Source organism: Oncorhynchus mykiss, chromosome 5 (genome assembly GCF_013265735.2).
Source record: "Oncorhynchus mykiss isolate Arlee chromosome 5, USDA_OmykA_1.1, whole genome shotgun sequence".
Lineage (NCBI taxonomy): Eukaryota > Metazoa > Chordata > Actinopteri > Salmoniformes > Salmonidae > Oncorhynchus > Oncorhynchus mykiss.
In genome coordinates, this window is record NC_048569.1 from 46,141,415 (window position 1) to 46,160,095 (window position 18,681).

The following is an 18,681-nucleotide window of genomic DNA, read 5'->3' on the forward strand; positions in this document are numbered from 1 at the left end:
TTTAAGTAATTAATTCGCTTTTTATTGCATGACATAAGTATTTGATACATCAGAAAAGCAGAACTTAAATTACTTGATTAAAGGCACAGTCAATTTAGTGTATGTAAACTTTTGACCCACTGGAATTATGATACAGTGAATTATAAGTGAAATAATCTGTCTGTAAACAATTGTTGGAAAGAATTATTGTGTCATGCACGAAGTAGATGTCCTAACCGACTTGCCAAAACTATAGTTTGTTAACAAGGAATTTGTGGAGTTGTTGAAAAACAAGTTTTAATGACTCCAACCTAAGTGTATGTAAACTTTCGACTTCAACTGTAAGTAAGCACTTCACGGTAAGGTCTATTCGGCATTTAACATGTTTTAAATCCTTCCATTTAAATTGAGACCTCCCACTTTTTTCATTTCTTCACATTCACAACAGTAAGTAAGAAGCTTGCCATAGCATACTTGTAAATATTTTGTAAATAATTACCTTGTATTTTCCTGTTATGGTGAATTAAAGTTGGCTGTTTTAGCATGACAATGCCCCCGTGAACAAAGCGAGGTCCATACAGAAATGGTTGGTTGAGATCAGTGTGGAAGAACTTGACTACACAGAGCCCTGACCTCTACCTCATCAAACATATTCGGGATGAATTGGAACACCGACTGCGAGAAAGGCCTAATCGCCCACCATCAGTGTCCAACCTCACTAATGTCCCCACAGCAATGTTCCAACATAGTGGAAAGCCTTCCCAGAAGAGTGGAGGCTGTTATTGCAGCAAATGGGGACAAACTCCATATTAATGCCCATCATTTTGTAATGAGATGTTCAACGAGCGGGTGTCCACATACTTGTTCATGTAGTGTAGCTAACATGCTAGCAAAATGTTCTGATAGGCCTATCTGACAAGGTTTTGAGTAGCCAACTTTAATTCACCGTAACAGGAAAATACAAGGTAATTCACAAATGATTTACAAGTAGGCTATGGTCAGCTTCTTACTTACTGTTGTGAATGTGAAGAAATTTAATCATTGGAAGGTCTCAATTTAAATTGAGGAATTTAAGACATTAAGCTGTCATGTTAAATCAAATCAAATGAAATACAATTTTATTAGTCACCTGTGCCGAATAGACCTTTACGTGAAATGCTTACTTACAAGCCCTTAACCAACAATATAGTTCAAGAAATAGTGTTAAGAAAATATTTACTAAATAAACTAAACTAAAAAAGAAAAAGTAAACCAATAAAATAACAATAATGAGGAAATATGCAGGGGAACCGGTACCAAGTCCATGTGTGGGGGTACAGGTTAGTTGAGGCAATTTGTACGTGTAGATAGGGGTAAAGTTACAATGCATAAGTAAAAAATACTTTAAAGTACTACTTAAGTCGTTTTTTGGGGGTATCTGTACTTTTGTATTTATATTTTTGACAACTTTTACTTCACTACATTCCTAAAGAAAATAATGTACTTTTTACTCCATACATTTTCCTTAACAACCAAAAGTACTTGAATACTTAGCAGGACAGGAAAATGATCTAATTCACACATTTATCAAGAGAACATCCCTGGTCATCACCACTGTCTCTTTTCTGTCAGACTCACTAAACACAAATGCTTCGTTTGTAAATTATATCTAAGTGTTGGAGTGTGCCCCTGGCTATCCATACATTTAAAAAAAATAAGCAAATTGTCCCATCTGGTTTGCTTAATATAAGGAATTTGACATTTTACTTTTGATTCTTAAGTATATTTTAACAATTACATTTACTTTTGACACTTAAGAATATTTAAAACCAAACACTTTTAGACTTTTACTCAAGTAGTATTTTACTGGGTGACTTTCACTTTTACCTGAGTCATGTTCTATTAAGGTATCTTTACTTTTACTCAAGTATGACAATTTGTTACTTTTTCCACAACTGAGTAGCAGCAGTGTAAAAACAAAGGGAGGGGGTCAATGTAAATAGTCCAGGTGGCCATTTGATTAACTGTTCAGCAGTCTTATGGCTTGGGGGTAGAAGCTGTTAAGGTGCCTTTTGAACCTAGACTTGGCGATCCGGTACCGCTCGCCGTGCGGTAGCAGAGAGAACAGTCCTCTGACACCGCCTAGTATATAGGTCCTGGATGGCAGGAAGCTTGGCCCCAGCGATGTACTGGGCTGTACGCACTACCCTCTGTAGCGCCTTACGGTTGGATGCCGAGCAGTTGCCATACCAGGCGAGGGGCCCCCGTGTTGAGGATCAGCGTGGCAGACGTGTTGTTGGCAACCCTTACCACCTGGGGGTGGCCTGTCAGGAAGTACAGGATCCAATTTCAGAGGGAGGTGTTTAATCCCAGGGTCCTTAGCTAAGTGATGAGCTTTGAGGGCACTATGATGTTGAACACTAAACTGTAGTCAATGAACAGCATTCTCACATAGGTGTTCCTTTTGTCAAAGTGGGAAAGGGCAGTGTGGAGCGCAATCGAGATTGCGTCATCTGTGTTTCTGTTGGGGTGGTATGCAAATTGGAGTGGGTCTAGGGATGATGTTGTTGATGTGAGCCATGACCAGCCCTTCAAAGCACTTTATGGCTACCGACGTGAGTGCTACCGGGTGGTAGACATTTAGACAGGATACATTCGCTTTCTTAGGCATAGGGACTATGGTGGTCTGCTTGATACATGTACACTACCGGTCAAAAGTTTTAGAACACCTACTCATTCAAGAGTTTTTCTTTATTTTTACTATTTCATACATGTTGAAATAACGCATACAAAAAAAGTATTAAACAAATCAAAATATATTTTATATTTGAGTTTCTTCAAATAGCCACCCTTGCCTTGATGACATTTTTGCACGCACTTGGCATTCTCTCAACCAGCTTCATGTTGTGCTTTGACAATGTAGGGGGATATACAGAAGATAGCCCTATTTGGTAAAATACCAAGTCCATATTATGGCAAAAACAGCTCATATAAGCAAAGAGAAACAACAGTCCATCATTACTTTAAGACATGAAGGTCAGTCAATACAGAACACTTCAAGAACTTTGAAAGTTTCTTCAAGTACAGTTGTAAAAACCCATCAAGCGCTATGATGAAACTGGATCTCATGAGGACCGCCACAGGAATGGAAGATCCAGAGTTACCTCTGCTGCAGAGGATAAATTCATTAGAGTTACCAGTCTCAGATTGCAGCCCAAAAAATGCTTCACAGAGTTCAAGTAACAGACACATCTCAACACATCAACAACGAAATCCGCCCAAGTGGTTTCAATAGGCTCCTCCGTCGCGACGTCCCCTGAAGGCCCATCCGCTAGCCTGCTATCCGCGGCCCGCTAGCTGTCTAGAGCATATCGTACTGTTAGCTGAAGAGGACCATCAGACAATTTCTTAGGCCACAATACCTATTTTGCCAATTGGCCTGGACCCTTTTACTGCCTACACGGAGCCCTGCCAATCCAACACGACTGGTCTGCCGACGTAACCGTCCGAGGGGGCCACAAAAGACTTCTTCCGTCGCGATGGAAGGCCCTTCTGCTAGCCTGCTAGCCCCGGCCCGCTAGCTGTCTGAATCGCCGTGTCTCCAGCTCGCCTAGCCTCCCACTGGTCCCTATGATCACTCGCCTACGCATGCCTCTCCCTAATGTCAATATGTCTTGTCCATTGCTGTTTTGGTTAGTGATTATTGTCTTATTTCACTGAAGAGACTCCAGCCCTGCTCAATATGCCATAGCTAGCCCGCTTGTTTCACCTCACACATATGCGGTGACCTCACCTGGTCTAAATGATGTCTCTAGAGACAAAACCTCTCTAATCGTCACTCAATGCTAGGTTTACCTCCACTGTATTCACATCCTACCATACACTTGTTGGTACATTATGCCTTGAATCTATTCTTCCACGCCCAGAAACCTGTTCCTTTTACTATCTGTTCTGAACGCACAAAACGACCAGTTCTTATAGCCTTTAGCCGTACCCTTATCCTATTCCTCCTCTGTTCCTCTAGTGATGTAGAGGTTAATCCAGACCCTCCAGCGCCGAGCTCCACTCCCATTCCCCAGGCGCTATCATTTGTTGACTTCTGTAACCGTAAAAACCTTGGTTTCATGCATGTTAACATTAGAAGCCTCCTCCCTAAGTTTGTTTTACTCACTGCTTTAGCACACACATGTCCTAGCCGTGTCTGAATCCTGGCTTAGGAAGGCCACCAAAAATCCTGAGATTTCCATCCCTAACTATAACATTTTCCGACAAGATAGAACTGCCAAAGGGGGCGGAGTTGCAATCTACTGCAGAGACAGCCTGCAGAGTTACCAGGTCTGTGCCCAAACAATTTAAAGGTTCTACTTCTAAAAATCAATTTTTCCAGAAACAAGTCTCACTGTTATCGCTTGTTATAGACCACCTTCTGCCCCCAGCTGTGCCCTGGACACCATATGTGAATTGATTGCCCCCCATCTATCTTCAGAGCTCGTACTGTTAGGTGATCTAAACTGGGACATGCTTAACACTCCGGCCGTCCTACAATCTATGCTAGATGCCCTCAATCTCACACAAATGATCAATGAACCTACCAGGTACAACCCCAAATCTGTAAACACAGGCACCATCCTGACCTCTAAATACACCTCTGCTGTCTTCAACCAGGATCTCAGCGATCACTGCCTCATTGCCTGCGTCCCTAATTGGTCTGCGGTCAAATGACTACCCCTCATCACTGTCAAACGCTCCCTAAAACACTTCAGCGAGCAGGCCTTTCTAATCAACCTGGCCCGGGTATCCTGGAAGGATACTGACCTCATTCCGTCAGTAGAGGATACCTGGTTATTCTTTAAAAGTGCTTTCCTCACCATCTTAAATAAGCATGCCCCATTCAAAAAATGTTGAACCAGGAACAGATATAGCCCTTGGTTCACTCCAGACCGGACTGCCCTTGACCAGCTCAAAAACATCCTGTGGCATACTGCATTAGCATCGAATAGCCCCCGCGATATGCATCATTTCAGGGAAGTTAGGAACCAATATACACAGGCGGCTAGGAAAGCTAAGGCTAGCTTTTTCAAACAGAAATTTGCATCCAGTAGCACAAACTCCAAAAAGTTTTGGGACACTGTAAAGTCCATGGAGAATAAGAGCACCTCCTCCCAGCTGCCCACTGCACTGAGGCTACGAAACACTGTCACCACCGATAAATCCACGATAATTGAGAATTTCAATAAGCATTTTTCTACGGTTGGCCATGCTTTCCACATGGCTACCCCTACCCCGGTCAACAGCCCTGCACCCCCACAGCTACTTGCCCAAGCCTCCCCATTTCTCCTTTCTCGCCGTCTTCATCGACCTGGCCAAGGCTTCCGACTCTGTCAATCACCACATTCTTATCGGCAGACTCAACAGCCTTGGTTTCTCAAATGACTGCCTCGCCTGGTTCACCAACTACTTCTCAGACAGAGTTCAGTGTGTCAAATCGGAGGGCCTGTTGACCGGACCTCTGGCAGCCTCTATGTGGGGGCCACAGGGTTCAATTCTCAGGCCGACTCTTTTCTCTGTATACATCGATGATGTCGCTCTTGCTGCTGGTGATTCTCTGATCCACCTCTACGCAGACGACGCCATTCTGTATACTTCTGGCCCTTCTTTGAACACTGTGTTAACAAACCTCCAGACGAGCTTCAATGCCATACAACTCTCCTTCCGTGGCCTCCAACTGCTCTTAAATGCAAGTAAAACTAAATGCATGCTCTTCAACCGATCGCTGCCCGCACCTGCCCGCCAGTCTAGCATCACTACTCTGGACTACTCTGGAATATGTGCACAATTACAAATACCTAGGTGTCTGGTTAGACTGTAAACTCTCCTTCCAGACTCACATTAAGCATCGCCAATCCAAAATGAAATCTAGAATCAGCTTCCTATTTCGCGACAAAGCATCCTTTGCTCATGCTGCCAAACATACATTTGTAAAACTGACTATCCTACCGATCCTTGACTTCGGCGATGTCATTTATTAAATAGCCTCCAATACTCTACTCAGGAAATTGGATGCAGTCTATCACAGTGCAGTCCATTTTGTACACCAAAGCCCCATATACTACCCATCACCGCAACCTGTATGCTCTTGTTGGCTGGCCCTCGCTTCAAATTCGTCGCCAAACCCACTAGCTCCAGGTAATCTATAAGTCTTTGCTTGAAAAAGCCCCGCCTTATCTCAGCTCACTGGTCACCATAGCAACACCCAAACGTAGCACTCGCTCCAGCAGGTATATTTTACTGGTCACCCCCCAAAGCCTATTCCTCCTTTGGCCGCCTTTCCTTCCAGTTCTCTGCTGCCAATGACTGGAACGAATTGCAAAAATCACTGAAGCTGGAGACTCATATCTCCCTCACTAAGTTTAAGCATCAGCTGTCACAGCAGCTCACAGATCACTGCACCTGTACATAGCCCATCTGGAAATAGCCCATCCAACTACCTCATCCCCATATTGTTTTTGTTTTTTTAATTTTGCACATTCATTTTCTGCCCATCTATCATTCCAGTGTTTAATTGCTAAATTGTAATTACTTCGCCATTACGGCCTATTTATTGCCTTACCTCCCTAATCTTACCTCATTTGCACACACTGTATATATATTTTTTATTTTGTGTTACTGACTATACGTTTGTTTATTTCATGTGTAAATCTGTGTTGTTGTTTGTGTCGCACTGCTTGGCTTTATCTTGGCCAGGTCGCAGTTGTAAATGATAACTTGTTCTCAACTGGCCTACCTGGTTAAATAAAGGTGAAATATATATATATTTTTTAAACATCAACAATTCAGAGGAGACTGAGTGAATCAGGCCTTCATGGCCGAATTGCTGCAAAGAAACCACTACTAAAGGACACCAATAATAAGAAGAGACTTGCTTGGGCCAAGAAACACAAGTAATGGACATTCGACCAGTGGAAATGTGGAGTCCAAATTGGAGATTTTTGGTTCCAACCGCCGTGTCTTTGTGACCAGACGATCTCCTCGTGTATTTCCCACCATAAAGCATGGAGGAGGGAGTGTTAGGGTGTGGGGTTGCTTTGCTGGTGACACTGTCTGTGATTTATTTAGAATTCAAGGCACACTTAACCAGCATGTTTACCGCAGCATTCTGCAGCGATAAGCCATCCCATCTGGTTTCTGCTTAGTGGGACTATCATTGGTTTTTCAACAGGACAATGACCCAACACTCCTCCAGGCTGTGTAACGACTATTTTACAGAGAAGGAGAGTGATGGAGTGCTGCATCAGATGACCTGGCTTCCACAATCAACTGACCTCAACCAAATTGAGATGGTTTGGATGAGTTGGACCGCAGAGTGAAGGAAAAGCAGCCAACAAGTGCTCAGCATATGTGAGGACTCCTTCAAGATGGTTGGAAATCTATTCCAGGTGAAGCTGGTTGAGAAAATGCCAAGAGTGTGCAAAGCTGTCATCAAGGCAAAGGGCAAAAGGCAAAGATCTTCAAATATTCAATATATTTAGTTTAACACTTTTTTGGTTACTACAAGACTACATGTCTTCACTATTATTCTACAATGTATAAAATAGTAAAATAAAGAAAACTCTTGAATGAGTAGGTGTTCTAAAACCAGTAGTGTAGGTATTACAGACTCAATAAGGGAGAGTTTGAAAATGTCAGTGAAGGCAGTTGCCAGTTGGTCCGCGCATGCTCTGAGTACATGTCCTGGAAATCCGTCTGGCCCCGCGGCCTTGCTCACATCGGCTACAGAGAGCCTAATCGCAGTCGTCCGGAACAGCTGGTGCTCTCATGCATGCTTCAGTGTTGCTGGCCTCGAAGCGAGCATAAAAGGCATTTAGCCCGTCTGGTAGGCTCGCGTCACTGGGCAGCTCGCGGCTGGGTTTCCCTTTGTAGTCCGCAATAGTTTGCAAGCCCTGCCACATCCGACAAGCGTCAGAGCCTGTGTAGGAGGATTCAAACGTATCCGTGTTGTTGTTCAGCCACGACTCAATGAAACATTAGAAATTATAGTTTTTAATGTCCCGTTGGTAAGAGCTCATCCAGTTAATTGTACAGTGATTGCACGTTGGCCAATAGAACGGATAGTAAAGGCGGTTTACACACTCGCTGACGAATTCTCACAAGGCACCCTGATCTCCGCCCCTTGTATTTCCTTATTGTTTTCATACGAATGACTGGGATTTGGACCTTGTCTGGGAGCAACATTACAGTTGAAGTCGGAAGTTTACATACACTTAGGTTGGAGTCATTAAAGCTCGTTTTACAACCACTCCACAAATGTATTGCTAACGAACTATAGTTTTGGCAAGTTGGTTAGGACATCCACTTTGTGCATGTGTAACAGTATAACTTTAGACCGTCCCCTCGCCCATACCCGGGCAAGAACCAGGGACCCTCTGCACACATCAACAACAGTCACCCTCGAAGCATCGTTACCCATCGCTCCACAAAAGCCGCGGCCCTTGCAGAGCAAGGGGAACCACTACTTCAAGGTCTCAGAGCAAGTGACGTCACCGATTGAAACGCTATTTAGCGCGCACCGCTAACTAAGCTAGCCGTTTCACATCCGTTACACATGACACAAGTAATTTTTCCAACAATTGTTTACAGACAGATTATTTCACATATAACTCACTGTATCACAATTCCAGTGGGTCAGAAGTTTACATACCCTAAGTTGACTGTGCCTTTAAACACCTTGGAAAATTCCAGAAAATTATGTCATGGCTTTAGAAGCTTCTGATAAGCTAATAGACATAATTTGAGTCATTTGGAGGTGTACCTGTGGATGTATTTCAAGGCTTACCTTCAAACTCAGTGCCTCTTTGTTTGACATCATGGGAAAATCTAAAGAAATCAGCCAAGACCTCAGAAAAAATGTGTAGATCTCCTCAAGTCTGGTTCATCCTTGGGAGCAATTTCCAAATGCCTGAAGGTACCACGTTCATCTTTACAAACAATAGTACGCAAGTATAAACACCATGGGACCACGCAGCTCAGGAAGGAGACACGTTCTGTCTCCTAGAGATGAACGTACTTTGGTGAGAAAAGTGCTAATCAATCTCAGAACAACAGCAAAGGACCTTGTGAAAATGCTGGAGGAAACAGGTAAAAAAGTATCTATATCCACAGTAAAACGAGTCCTATATTGACATAACCTGAAAGGCGGCTCACCAAGGAAGAAGCCACTGCTCCAAAACCACCATAAAAAAAATCCAGACTACGGTTTGCAACTGCACATGGGGACGAAGATCGTACTTTTTGGAGAAATGTCCTCTGGTCTGATGAAACAAAAATAGAACTGTTTGGCCATAATGACCATTGTTACGGTTGGAGGAAAAGGGGGAGGCTTGTAAGCCAAAGAACACCATCCCAACCGTGAAGCACGGGGATGGCAGCATTATGTCGTGGGGGTGCTTTGCTGCAGGAGAGACTGTTGCACTTCACAAAATAGAGGCTTCATGAGGTAGGACAATTACAGTGCCTTGCGAAAGTATTCGGCCCCCTTGAACTTTGCGACCTTTTGCCACATTTCAGGCTTCAAACATAAAGATATAAAACTGTCTTTTTTTGTAAAGAATCAAGAATCATTATTTTTGAACCATTCCATTGTAAATTTTGCTTTATGGTTTTGGATCATTGTCTTGTTGGAAGACAAATCTTCGTCCCAGTCTCAGGTCTTTTGCAGACTCCATCAGGTTTTCTTCCAGAATGGTCCTGTATTTGGCTCCATCCATCTTCCCATCAATTTTAACCATCTTCCCTGTCCCTGCTGAAGAAAAGCAGGCCCAAACCATGATGCTGCCACCACCATGTTTGACAGTGGGGATGGTGTGTTCAGGGTGATGAGCTGTGTTGCTTTTACGCCAAACATAACGTTTTGCATTGTTGCCAAAAAGTTCAATTTTGGTTTCATCTGACCAGAGCACCTTCTTCCACATGTTTGGTGTGTCTCCCAGGTGTCTTGTGGCAAACTTTAAACAACACTTTTTATGGATATCTTTAAGAAATGTCTTTCTTCTTGCCACTCTTCCATAAAGGCCAGATTTGTGCAATATACGACTGATTGTTGTCCTATGGACAGAGTCTCCCACCTCAGCTGTAGATCTCTGCAGTTCATCCAGAGTGATCATGGGCCTCTTGGCTGCATCTCTGATCAGTCTTCTCCTTGTATGAGCTGAAAGTTTAGAGGGACGGCCAGGTCTTGGTAGATTTGCAGTGGTCTGATACTCCTTCCATTTCAATATTATCGCTTGCACAGTGCTCCTTGGGATGTTTAAAGCTTGGGAAATCTTTTTGTATCCAAATCCGGCTTTAAACTTCTTCACAACAGTATCTCGGACCTGCCTGGTGTGTTCCTTGTTCTTCATGATGCTCTCTGCGCTTTTAACGGACCTCTGAGACTATCACAGTGCAGGTGCATTTATACGGAGACTTGATTACACACAGGTGGATTGTATTTATCATCATTAGTCATTTAGGTCAACATTGGATCATTCAGAGATCCTCACTGAACTTCTGGAGAGAGTTTGCTGCACTGAAAGTAAAGGGGCTGAATAATTTTGCACGCCCAATTTTTCAGTTTTTGATTTGTTAAAAAAGTTTGAAATATCCAATAAATGTCGTTCCACTTCATGATTGTGTCCCACTTGTTGTTGATTCTTCACAAAAAAATACAGTTTTATATCTTTATGTTTGAAGCCTGAAATGTGGCAAAAGGTCGCAAAGTTCAAGGGGGCCAAATACTTTCGCAAGGCACTGTATGTGCATATATTGAAGCAACATCTCAAGACATCAGTCAGGAAGTTAAAGCTTGGTCGCAAATGGGTCTTCCAAATGGACAATGACCCCAAGCATACTTCCAAAGTTGTTGCAAAATGGCTTAAGGACAACAAAGTCAAGGTATTGGAGTGGCCATCACAAAGCCCTGACCTCAAACCTATAGAACATTTGTGGGCAGAACTGAAAAAACAAGGAGGCCTACAACCTGACTCAGTTACACGAGCTCTGTCAGGAGGAATGGGCCAAAATTCACCCAACTTATTGTGGGAAGCTTGTGGAAGGCAACCCGAAACGTTTGACCCAAGTTAAACAATTTAAAGGCAATGATACCAAATACTAATTGAGTGTAGGTAAACTTCTGACCCACTGGGAATGTGATGAAAGAAATAAAAGCTGAAATAAATTACATGACATTTCACATTCTTAAAATAAAGTGGTGATCCTAACTGACCTAACACAGGGAATTTTACTAGGATTAAATGTCAGGAATTGTGAAAAACTGAGTTTAAATGTATTTGGCTAAGGTGTATGTTAACTTCCGACTTCAAATGTGTATCTTTTGCGTCAGACTCATTAAAGAAAAAATCTTTGTCCAGTTCGAGGTGAGTAATCGTTGTTCTGATATCCAGAAGCTATTTTTATGTCACAAGAGACGGTAGCATCAACATTGCGTAAAAAATAAGTTACAAACAATGCGAAAAAACACCCCTCTGGCACCATTCTTATCATATTCCACATCTTCTGTCTGAAACGAGTACAATAACGTTCAAGGACATTTTTATATGAATACACACATTTTGATAACGTGAGTGTTAGATGGTTGCATGGTGGATTAGGACAATTAAGAGCTTTTAAAGAGCAGCTGTATATTCATATAAAGCTAGCTAACGACAAGAGCAACTGTGTGTTGGGAGAGATGGAACAAGACATAGCTGCCATATCAGAGTTTTTACTATCCTGTTACATGGTTATTACATGTGTAATAACACTCTAATTACAGTGTAGTTACACATTCTAAGACCTGTGTAAAACGTGGCCATTCACATTTAGAGCAGAAGCTTCACTATAACTCAGTAGTATCTAAATTTCAGTCATTTGGCAGATGCTCTTATGCCTTGCTCAAGGTCATAACGACAGAATTATGACAGTCAGTTGCTGGCCCAATGCTCTAACGGCTAGACTAGCTGCCACCCTTTATCTAGCTGTCAAATACATCTGTGGCTCATTGACCCAACTTACAGCGATCTTGGGTGGGTTGAAGTCTATGTTGTAGACACGTCCGCTGGGCAGATGGAGCCAGCGAGAAGTCAGTCTCTGTTTGATGGTCTGGTAAGGCACGTCCAGGTTGATAACTGTGTCCACACTGCACACGTTGTCCAGAGACTCTGCCTGAGACACGGTACGGGGGAACCCTGCCAGACAGGAGAGACCCAGTCATAACCTTGGAGATATACGCCTAGTGTACAAAACATTAAAGACATCCAGCCAACTTGACACAACCGTGGTAAGCATTGGAGTCAACATTGGCCAGCATCCCTGTGGAACGCTTTTGACACCTTGTAGAGTCCATTCTTCCGACGAATGGAGGCTGTTCTGAGGGCAAAAGGGGGGGATGCAACTCAATATTAGGAAGGTGTCCTTAATGTTTTGTACACTCAGTGTATAATACACTAGCGTGGCTGATGTTATAGATCTTCATAGTTCGAAAACCCTGACAGGAAAGGAGGAGAGTCAGGCTCTTTTCCAATACATTTTTCCACGATTCTTTGCATCATCTCTCCTTGCCTCCTTCTTAACCATATATGGTGAGAAGCTCCAAAGTTCCTTCCCTCTGACCTTTTCCTCCAATGCGTAAGAGAATGAGATGACATGGAACCCGAGAAGAAAGGAGGCGAGGAATCATGGAAAGATTAATTGAGAGAAGATAGGTCACCTTATAACAGAATACCCTACCAGGAGCCGAGCTCGCCAAGCCTAACTGCTAAGGATCATGCATTTACATGTACCACACAACCAGGCTTAGAGTTCCGTTGGTGAGATGCTTTGTAAAAGGTCAAATCATTCTAACTCTTTATAGTACCCTAAACATGATACATGTATGACTGTACAATTTGTCAATATCTTCCACTTGGACAGCCATTTTGAAATGGAAAACCGCCTAGAGCCAGGCTGAACATAAATTGATCTGATAGTCCATTCCCCTTCATCACATACAATATCAGTTGTCATATTAGTGGCCTAAGGTTTTTAACCCATTGAGAGACATTTTTAGTCATAGTGGCTTTTTCCCACAAAAAGCATACATCTATTCATCTATAAAAACATCATAAAGTTGTCATAAAAAGCACGAAAGCAATCAAGATCTGTTCAATTGACACGTTCGTCAAAGAACAAAAACAACAAAACGAACAAACGAAACATGAAGCTAGAATAATGCTCACAGGCAACTATACATAGACAAGATCCCACAAAGAACAATGGGAAAATGGCTACCTAAATATGATCCCCAATCAGAGACAATGATAAACAGCTGCCTCTGATTGGGAACCATACTAGTCTAACATAGACATATAATTCACCTAGATAAATCACACCCTGACCGAACCAACAGAGAATAAAAGCTCTCTATGGTCAGGGCGTGACAGTACCCCCCCCCCCAAAGGTGCGGACTCTGGGTGGGCATCTACCGTCGGGGGCGGCTCCGGTGCGGGGCGAAGTGCCCACTCCGCTCGTGGACACGTCATCGGAGGAACTGGACCGTGGCTCGTTGCCGGAAGAACCGGACCATGAATCCTCACCGGATGCTCCGGACCGTGGATCGTCGCCGGAGGAACCGGACCGTGAATCGTCACCAGGGGCTCCGGACAATGAATCGGCGCAGAAGGAACGGGACCGTGAATCGTCATCCGAGGATCGGGACCGTAGATCGTTGCCTGAGGTTCCGGACCGTGGACAGTCGCAGGAGGTTCCGGACCGTGGACCGTCGTAGGAGGTTCCGGACCGTGGACCGTCGTAGGAGGTTCCGGACCGTGGACCGTCGTAGGAGGTTCCGGACCGTAGACCGTCGTAGGAGGTTCCGGACCGTGGACCGTCGTTGGAGGTTCCGGACTGTGGACCATCATTGGAGGCTCTGGACTGGGAACTGTCGCCGGAAGCTCTGGACTGGGAACTGTCGCCGGAAGCTCTGGACTTTGGAGGTGCACTGGAGGCCTGATGCGTGGGACTGGTACAGGTGGCACCGGGCTGATGACACGCACCTCAGGGCGAGTGCGGGGAGGAGGCACAGGATGCACTGGGCTGTGAAGGCGCACTGGCGACACAGTGCATAGAGCCTGCGCAGGATATCCTGGACCGAGGAGGCGTACTGGAGACCAGGAGCGCTGAGCCGGCACAACCTGTCCTGGCTGGATGCTCACTTTCGCACGGCAAGTGCGAGGAGCTGCCAAAGAACGTACCGGGTTGTGGATGCGCACTGGAGACACATTGCGTATCTCTGGAAAACATGGTGCCTGACTGGTCCCACGCTCCTCACGCCGATTGTCTTGCTCCAGACACCAAACCATCCACTCTACCTCATCACTCCCCTCAACTATCTCACAATACTCCTCGCTCAGTCTATCCCAATATTCCTCTTCGCTCTCAGACTCACCCCTCGGCTTCGCCAACCAACCCGTGTGCCTCTCGGGCTTCCGTCATGGTCGTGAACTTCGACGTCGCCGTTGATCCTCCTGCGTCTGCTTCCATGGAAGGCTTTCGTCTCCTGCCATTATCTCCTCCCAAGTCCAGGATGTCTTCTCCTGCTGGCCACGCTGCTTGGTCCGTTTGTGGTGGGATCTTCTGTCACGTTCGACATAAGGAGTAGACCAAGATGCAGCGTGGGATTTTTTATTTTACTAGGCAAGTCAGTTAAGAACAAATTCTTATTTTCAATGACGGCCTAGGAACAGTGGGTTAACTGCCTGTTTAGGGGCAGAAAGACAGATTTGTATCTTGTCAGCTTGGGGATTTGAACTTGCAACCTTTCGGTTACTAGTCCAACGCTCTAACCACTAGGCTACCCTGCCACCCCTGGTGGTATGTTTCCATCCTTTATTTCGAAATAGAAAACTTCAAAGAACAAAAACAACAAAACAAACGAACGAAACGTGACGCTAGAATAATGCTCACAGGCAACTATACATAAACAAGATCCCACAAAACACAATGGGAAAATGGCTACCTAAATATGATCCCCAATCAGAGACAATGATAAACAGCTGCCTCTAATTGGGAACCATACCAGGCCAATATAGACATATAATTCACCTAGATAACCCACCCTTAAATCACACCCCGACTTAACCAACATAGAGAATAAAAGCTCTCTATGGTCAGGGCGTGACATCAATGTCACATCTAAAGCTTATTCTTACTCATCTGAAGGTTTTTGGAGTGTATGCCTTTTTACCTAAGCCTGTGTTGGTGTAACCTAGTTCCCAGGCTAATTTCTAGAGATCTGGTGATTCTGCTGTGCCTAAAGATGAGCATAATAAGTGTGGTGTGTGTGTGTGTGTGTGTCTGTGTCTGTGTGTCTAAAGACCAGTAGTCTAATGAATGCAGGTGCAACTTACTGTTCATCAGCTTGCTGTTCAAGTGCCTTCAGAAAATATTCACACCCCCTTTTCCACATTACAGCCCAAATTTTAAATTGACATTTTTGTCACTGGCTGACACACACAATAGCCCATAATGTCAAAGTGGAATTGTTTTTCGAAATTTTTACACATTAATTCCAAATGAAAAGCTGAAATGTCTTGAGTCAATAAGTGTTCAACCCCTTAATAAGTCTAAATAATAAAATACAAATGTCCCCACACATACAATTAGCTGTAAGGTCCCTCAGTCGAGCAGTGCATTTCAAACATAGATTCAACCCCAAAGACCAGGGAGGTTTTCCAATGCCTCACAAAGGGCACCTATTGGTAGAGGGGTAAAACAAAAGCAGACATTGAATATCCCTTTGAGAATGGTGAAGTTATTAATTACACTTTGGATGGTGTGTCAATTTCTAAATCAATTTTTTCCAGTTTTAATGGGATGCAACTGAAGCAAAAGTGGCTTGATTGAAACTTGTAGGCTAATATTTTCCTTATCATTATTTCTCTCTCTCATTAGTCCTCTCTAGCCACTTTGAACATGATCCTCCATTGACACTACCTTCTCACAAGGGAGAGACCGCAGCAGGTCGTAACGGTATCGTTTATTGTTGTTCTTAAAATTCTATATTGCGCCAAATTTGCACGCATGTTCGTGTTTAACATTAATGCTTCCAACTACCAATCAGCAACTGTGCCGTAAACCCGGCTCATTTGCCAAAAGTCTCTTTGGCAAATGACAGGAGTGGAACATTAGCTAAAATAACTGTAACCCAGAATCTATGGGATTTAAACCACTGTAATTCCACTCCACAATGGCCTATCAACTTGAAGCTTGTCATCGCTATCATGGATGTCCCTAAGATGAACCTCACTGACTTTGGTATTGATATCTCAAAAAACAAGGAATCTATTAACAGCTAATTCTTTGCATATGTAACGCTAATGCTCAAAATCATCTGCAATAATCTTCGCCTCATGAACCATACATCAGATTCACTCCAGTTTTTTCATTTAGACTCAATACATAAGTCTTTAATGGTTTACATACCTGCATTCAAATATGGCTGCATTCTATCTATATATGCATGTTAGCACATATGCTACTGCTTAAAAATCTTCTTCTCGTGAACCATAAATCAGATTGACTCCAGATTTGGTATATAGACTCAATGAATTAGCCTCTTAAGGAAATGGACAATGATTAGATGCTGCATTCAAAGATAACCAACCTACTGTACTAGTCAAACGTCACCTGTGTCAACCTTGTGGTGTTGAGAGATAAACATGGTAATGCTTTCACACGATAGAGTGCTTGCTTTGTTATCCACCTGATCTCGTGTCCTTTCTGTCACCCCGTGAACCCTGTTCATTGGTGCTCAGAGCTATATTTGTTATTATAACCTTTTTCTATATTTCCCCATTTGTATCCCCTCTATCGGTCGCAGTAATGAGTGTGGTGCAGGTGCTTATTGCTGACCATCCAGCAGCCAGCTGCTCTGGTCTATGTTCCTCATCTCTGTCAGGATGAGACGGGAGATGACATCATCAGGTACCAGCTGACCCTGGTCAATGCATGACTTCATCAGAAGACCCAGCTCTGCAAGGAGAGGAGACACAGTGGGGAAATAAAGCTCAGAGCTGTGATCTTTACTATTTAAAACATGTACACATTATGCACTTCATCAGAAGACTCGGCTCTGCCAGGAGAGGAGACACAGACACACAGAGCAACACAAAGCTAAGACCCAGCTCTGCAGGGAGAGGAGACACGGGAGGAAGTTAAAGCTCAGAGCTGTGATCTTCACTATTTACACATATACACATTATGCACTTCATCAGACGACCCAGCTCTGCAGGAGTCCGGAGAAGAGACAGAAAAACACAAGGATCAGAGCTGTCATCTTTACTATTTATTATCTCAGAAGAACCAATTCTGCAAGGATAAAACAGAAAGCTGTCATGGGCAATTCCACGATAACAGAATTGCGATGAGACTCAAGATATTTCACTTAAAATATATGCCAAACCAAAACCATTGATTTCAAAGTTTAACAAACCATGGTCTAACACAAGGACTACTTTTAACAATTTACATTTGACAAAAATACATTTCTGGAAGAACTGTGCATTATGGATATGAATGTCATTCTCTTCATGGTGATGTATCCTAAATAGGTACACAAAAGTAGAAATATATATTTGAATATATTTGGGTATAATTCTACACAATGGTTAATATTTTAATGAGTTCTGCCACCAAACAAGACAACATGTTATAATTGTGTAGGTGCTTACTGCTCCAGAGCGAAGGTTCACCTTCCAACAGGACAACGACCCTAAGCACACAGTCAAGACAACACAGGAGTGGCTTCAGGACAAGTCTATAAATGTCCTTGAGTGGCCCAGCCAGAGCCCGGACTTGAACCCAATCAAACATCTCTGGAGAGACCTGAAAATAGCTGTGCAGCGACCCTCCCCATCCAACCTGACAGAACTTGAGAGGATCTGCACAGAAGAATAGGAGAAACTCCCCAAATACAGGTGTGCCAAGCTTGTAACATCATATCCAAGAAGACTCAAGGTTGTAATCGCTGCCAGGTGCAAGGTGCTTCATCAATGAGTAAAGAGTCTGAATACTTATGTAAATGTTATATCAGTTTTTTTATATACATTTGCAAAATATAGACGTTCATATGATGGTCACAGATACCTTAAAAAAGATAGGGGCATGGATCAGAAAACCAGTCGGTATCTGGTGTGACCACCATTTTTCTCATGGAACGCGACTCACTTCCTTCACAAAGAGTTGATTAGGCTGTTGATTGTGTCCTGTGGAAGGTTCATAACATTGACATCAGCAAACCTCTCGCCCACACGATGCCATACACACTGTCTGCCATCTGCCTTGTACAGTTGAAACCAGGATTAATCCGTGAATAGCACACTTTTCCAGCATACCAGTGGCCATTGAAGGGGACCATTTGCCCATTGAAGTCGGTTACGATGCCAAACTACAGTCAGGTCAAGACCCTGGTGAGGATGATAAGCATGCAGATCGGCTTCCCTGAGACGGTTTCTTACAGTTTGTACTCAAATTCTTTGGATGGTGGCTTGTCTCAGACGATCCCGCAGGTGAAGAAGCCTGATGTGGAGGTCCTGGGCTGGAGTAGTTACATGTGGTCTGCGGTTGTGAAGTACTGCATAATTCTCTAAAATGACATTGGAGGCGGCTTATGGTAGAGAAATTAACATTCAATAGTCTGGCAACAGCTCTGGT

General features: G+C 43.5%; 1 protein-coding gene across 2 annotated transcripts in view; it reads right to left on the bottom strand.

The window, feature by feature from the left end:
- LOC110523952 (GTP:AMP phosphotransferase AK3, mitochondrial) overlaps positions 1-18,681 on the bottom strand; it is a 36,106-nt gene that overhangs the window by 6,003 nt on the left and 11,422 nt on the right. Inside the window, exons 2-3 of one of the 2 annotated variants that reach the window (XM_021603116.2) lie at positions 16,882-17,001; positions 12,007-12,179 (exon numbers count right to left, since the gene is read on the bottom strand). In XM_021603116.2, the coding sequence (XP_021458791.1) occupies positions 12,007-12,179; positions 16,882-17,001 (293 nt within the window). The remainder of the gene's footprint in view (positions 1-12,006; positions 12,180-16,881; positions 17,002-18,681) is intronic. The other variant, XM_021603117.2, reaches the window with a different exon arrangement.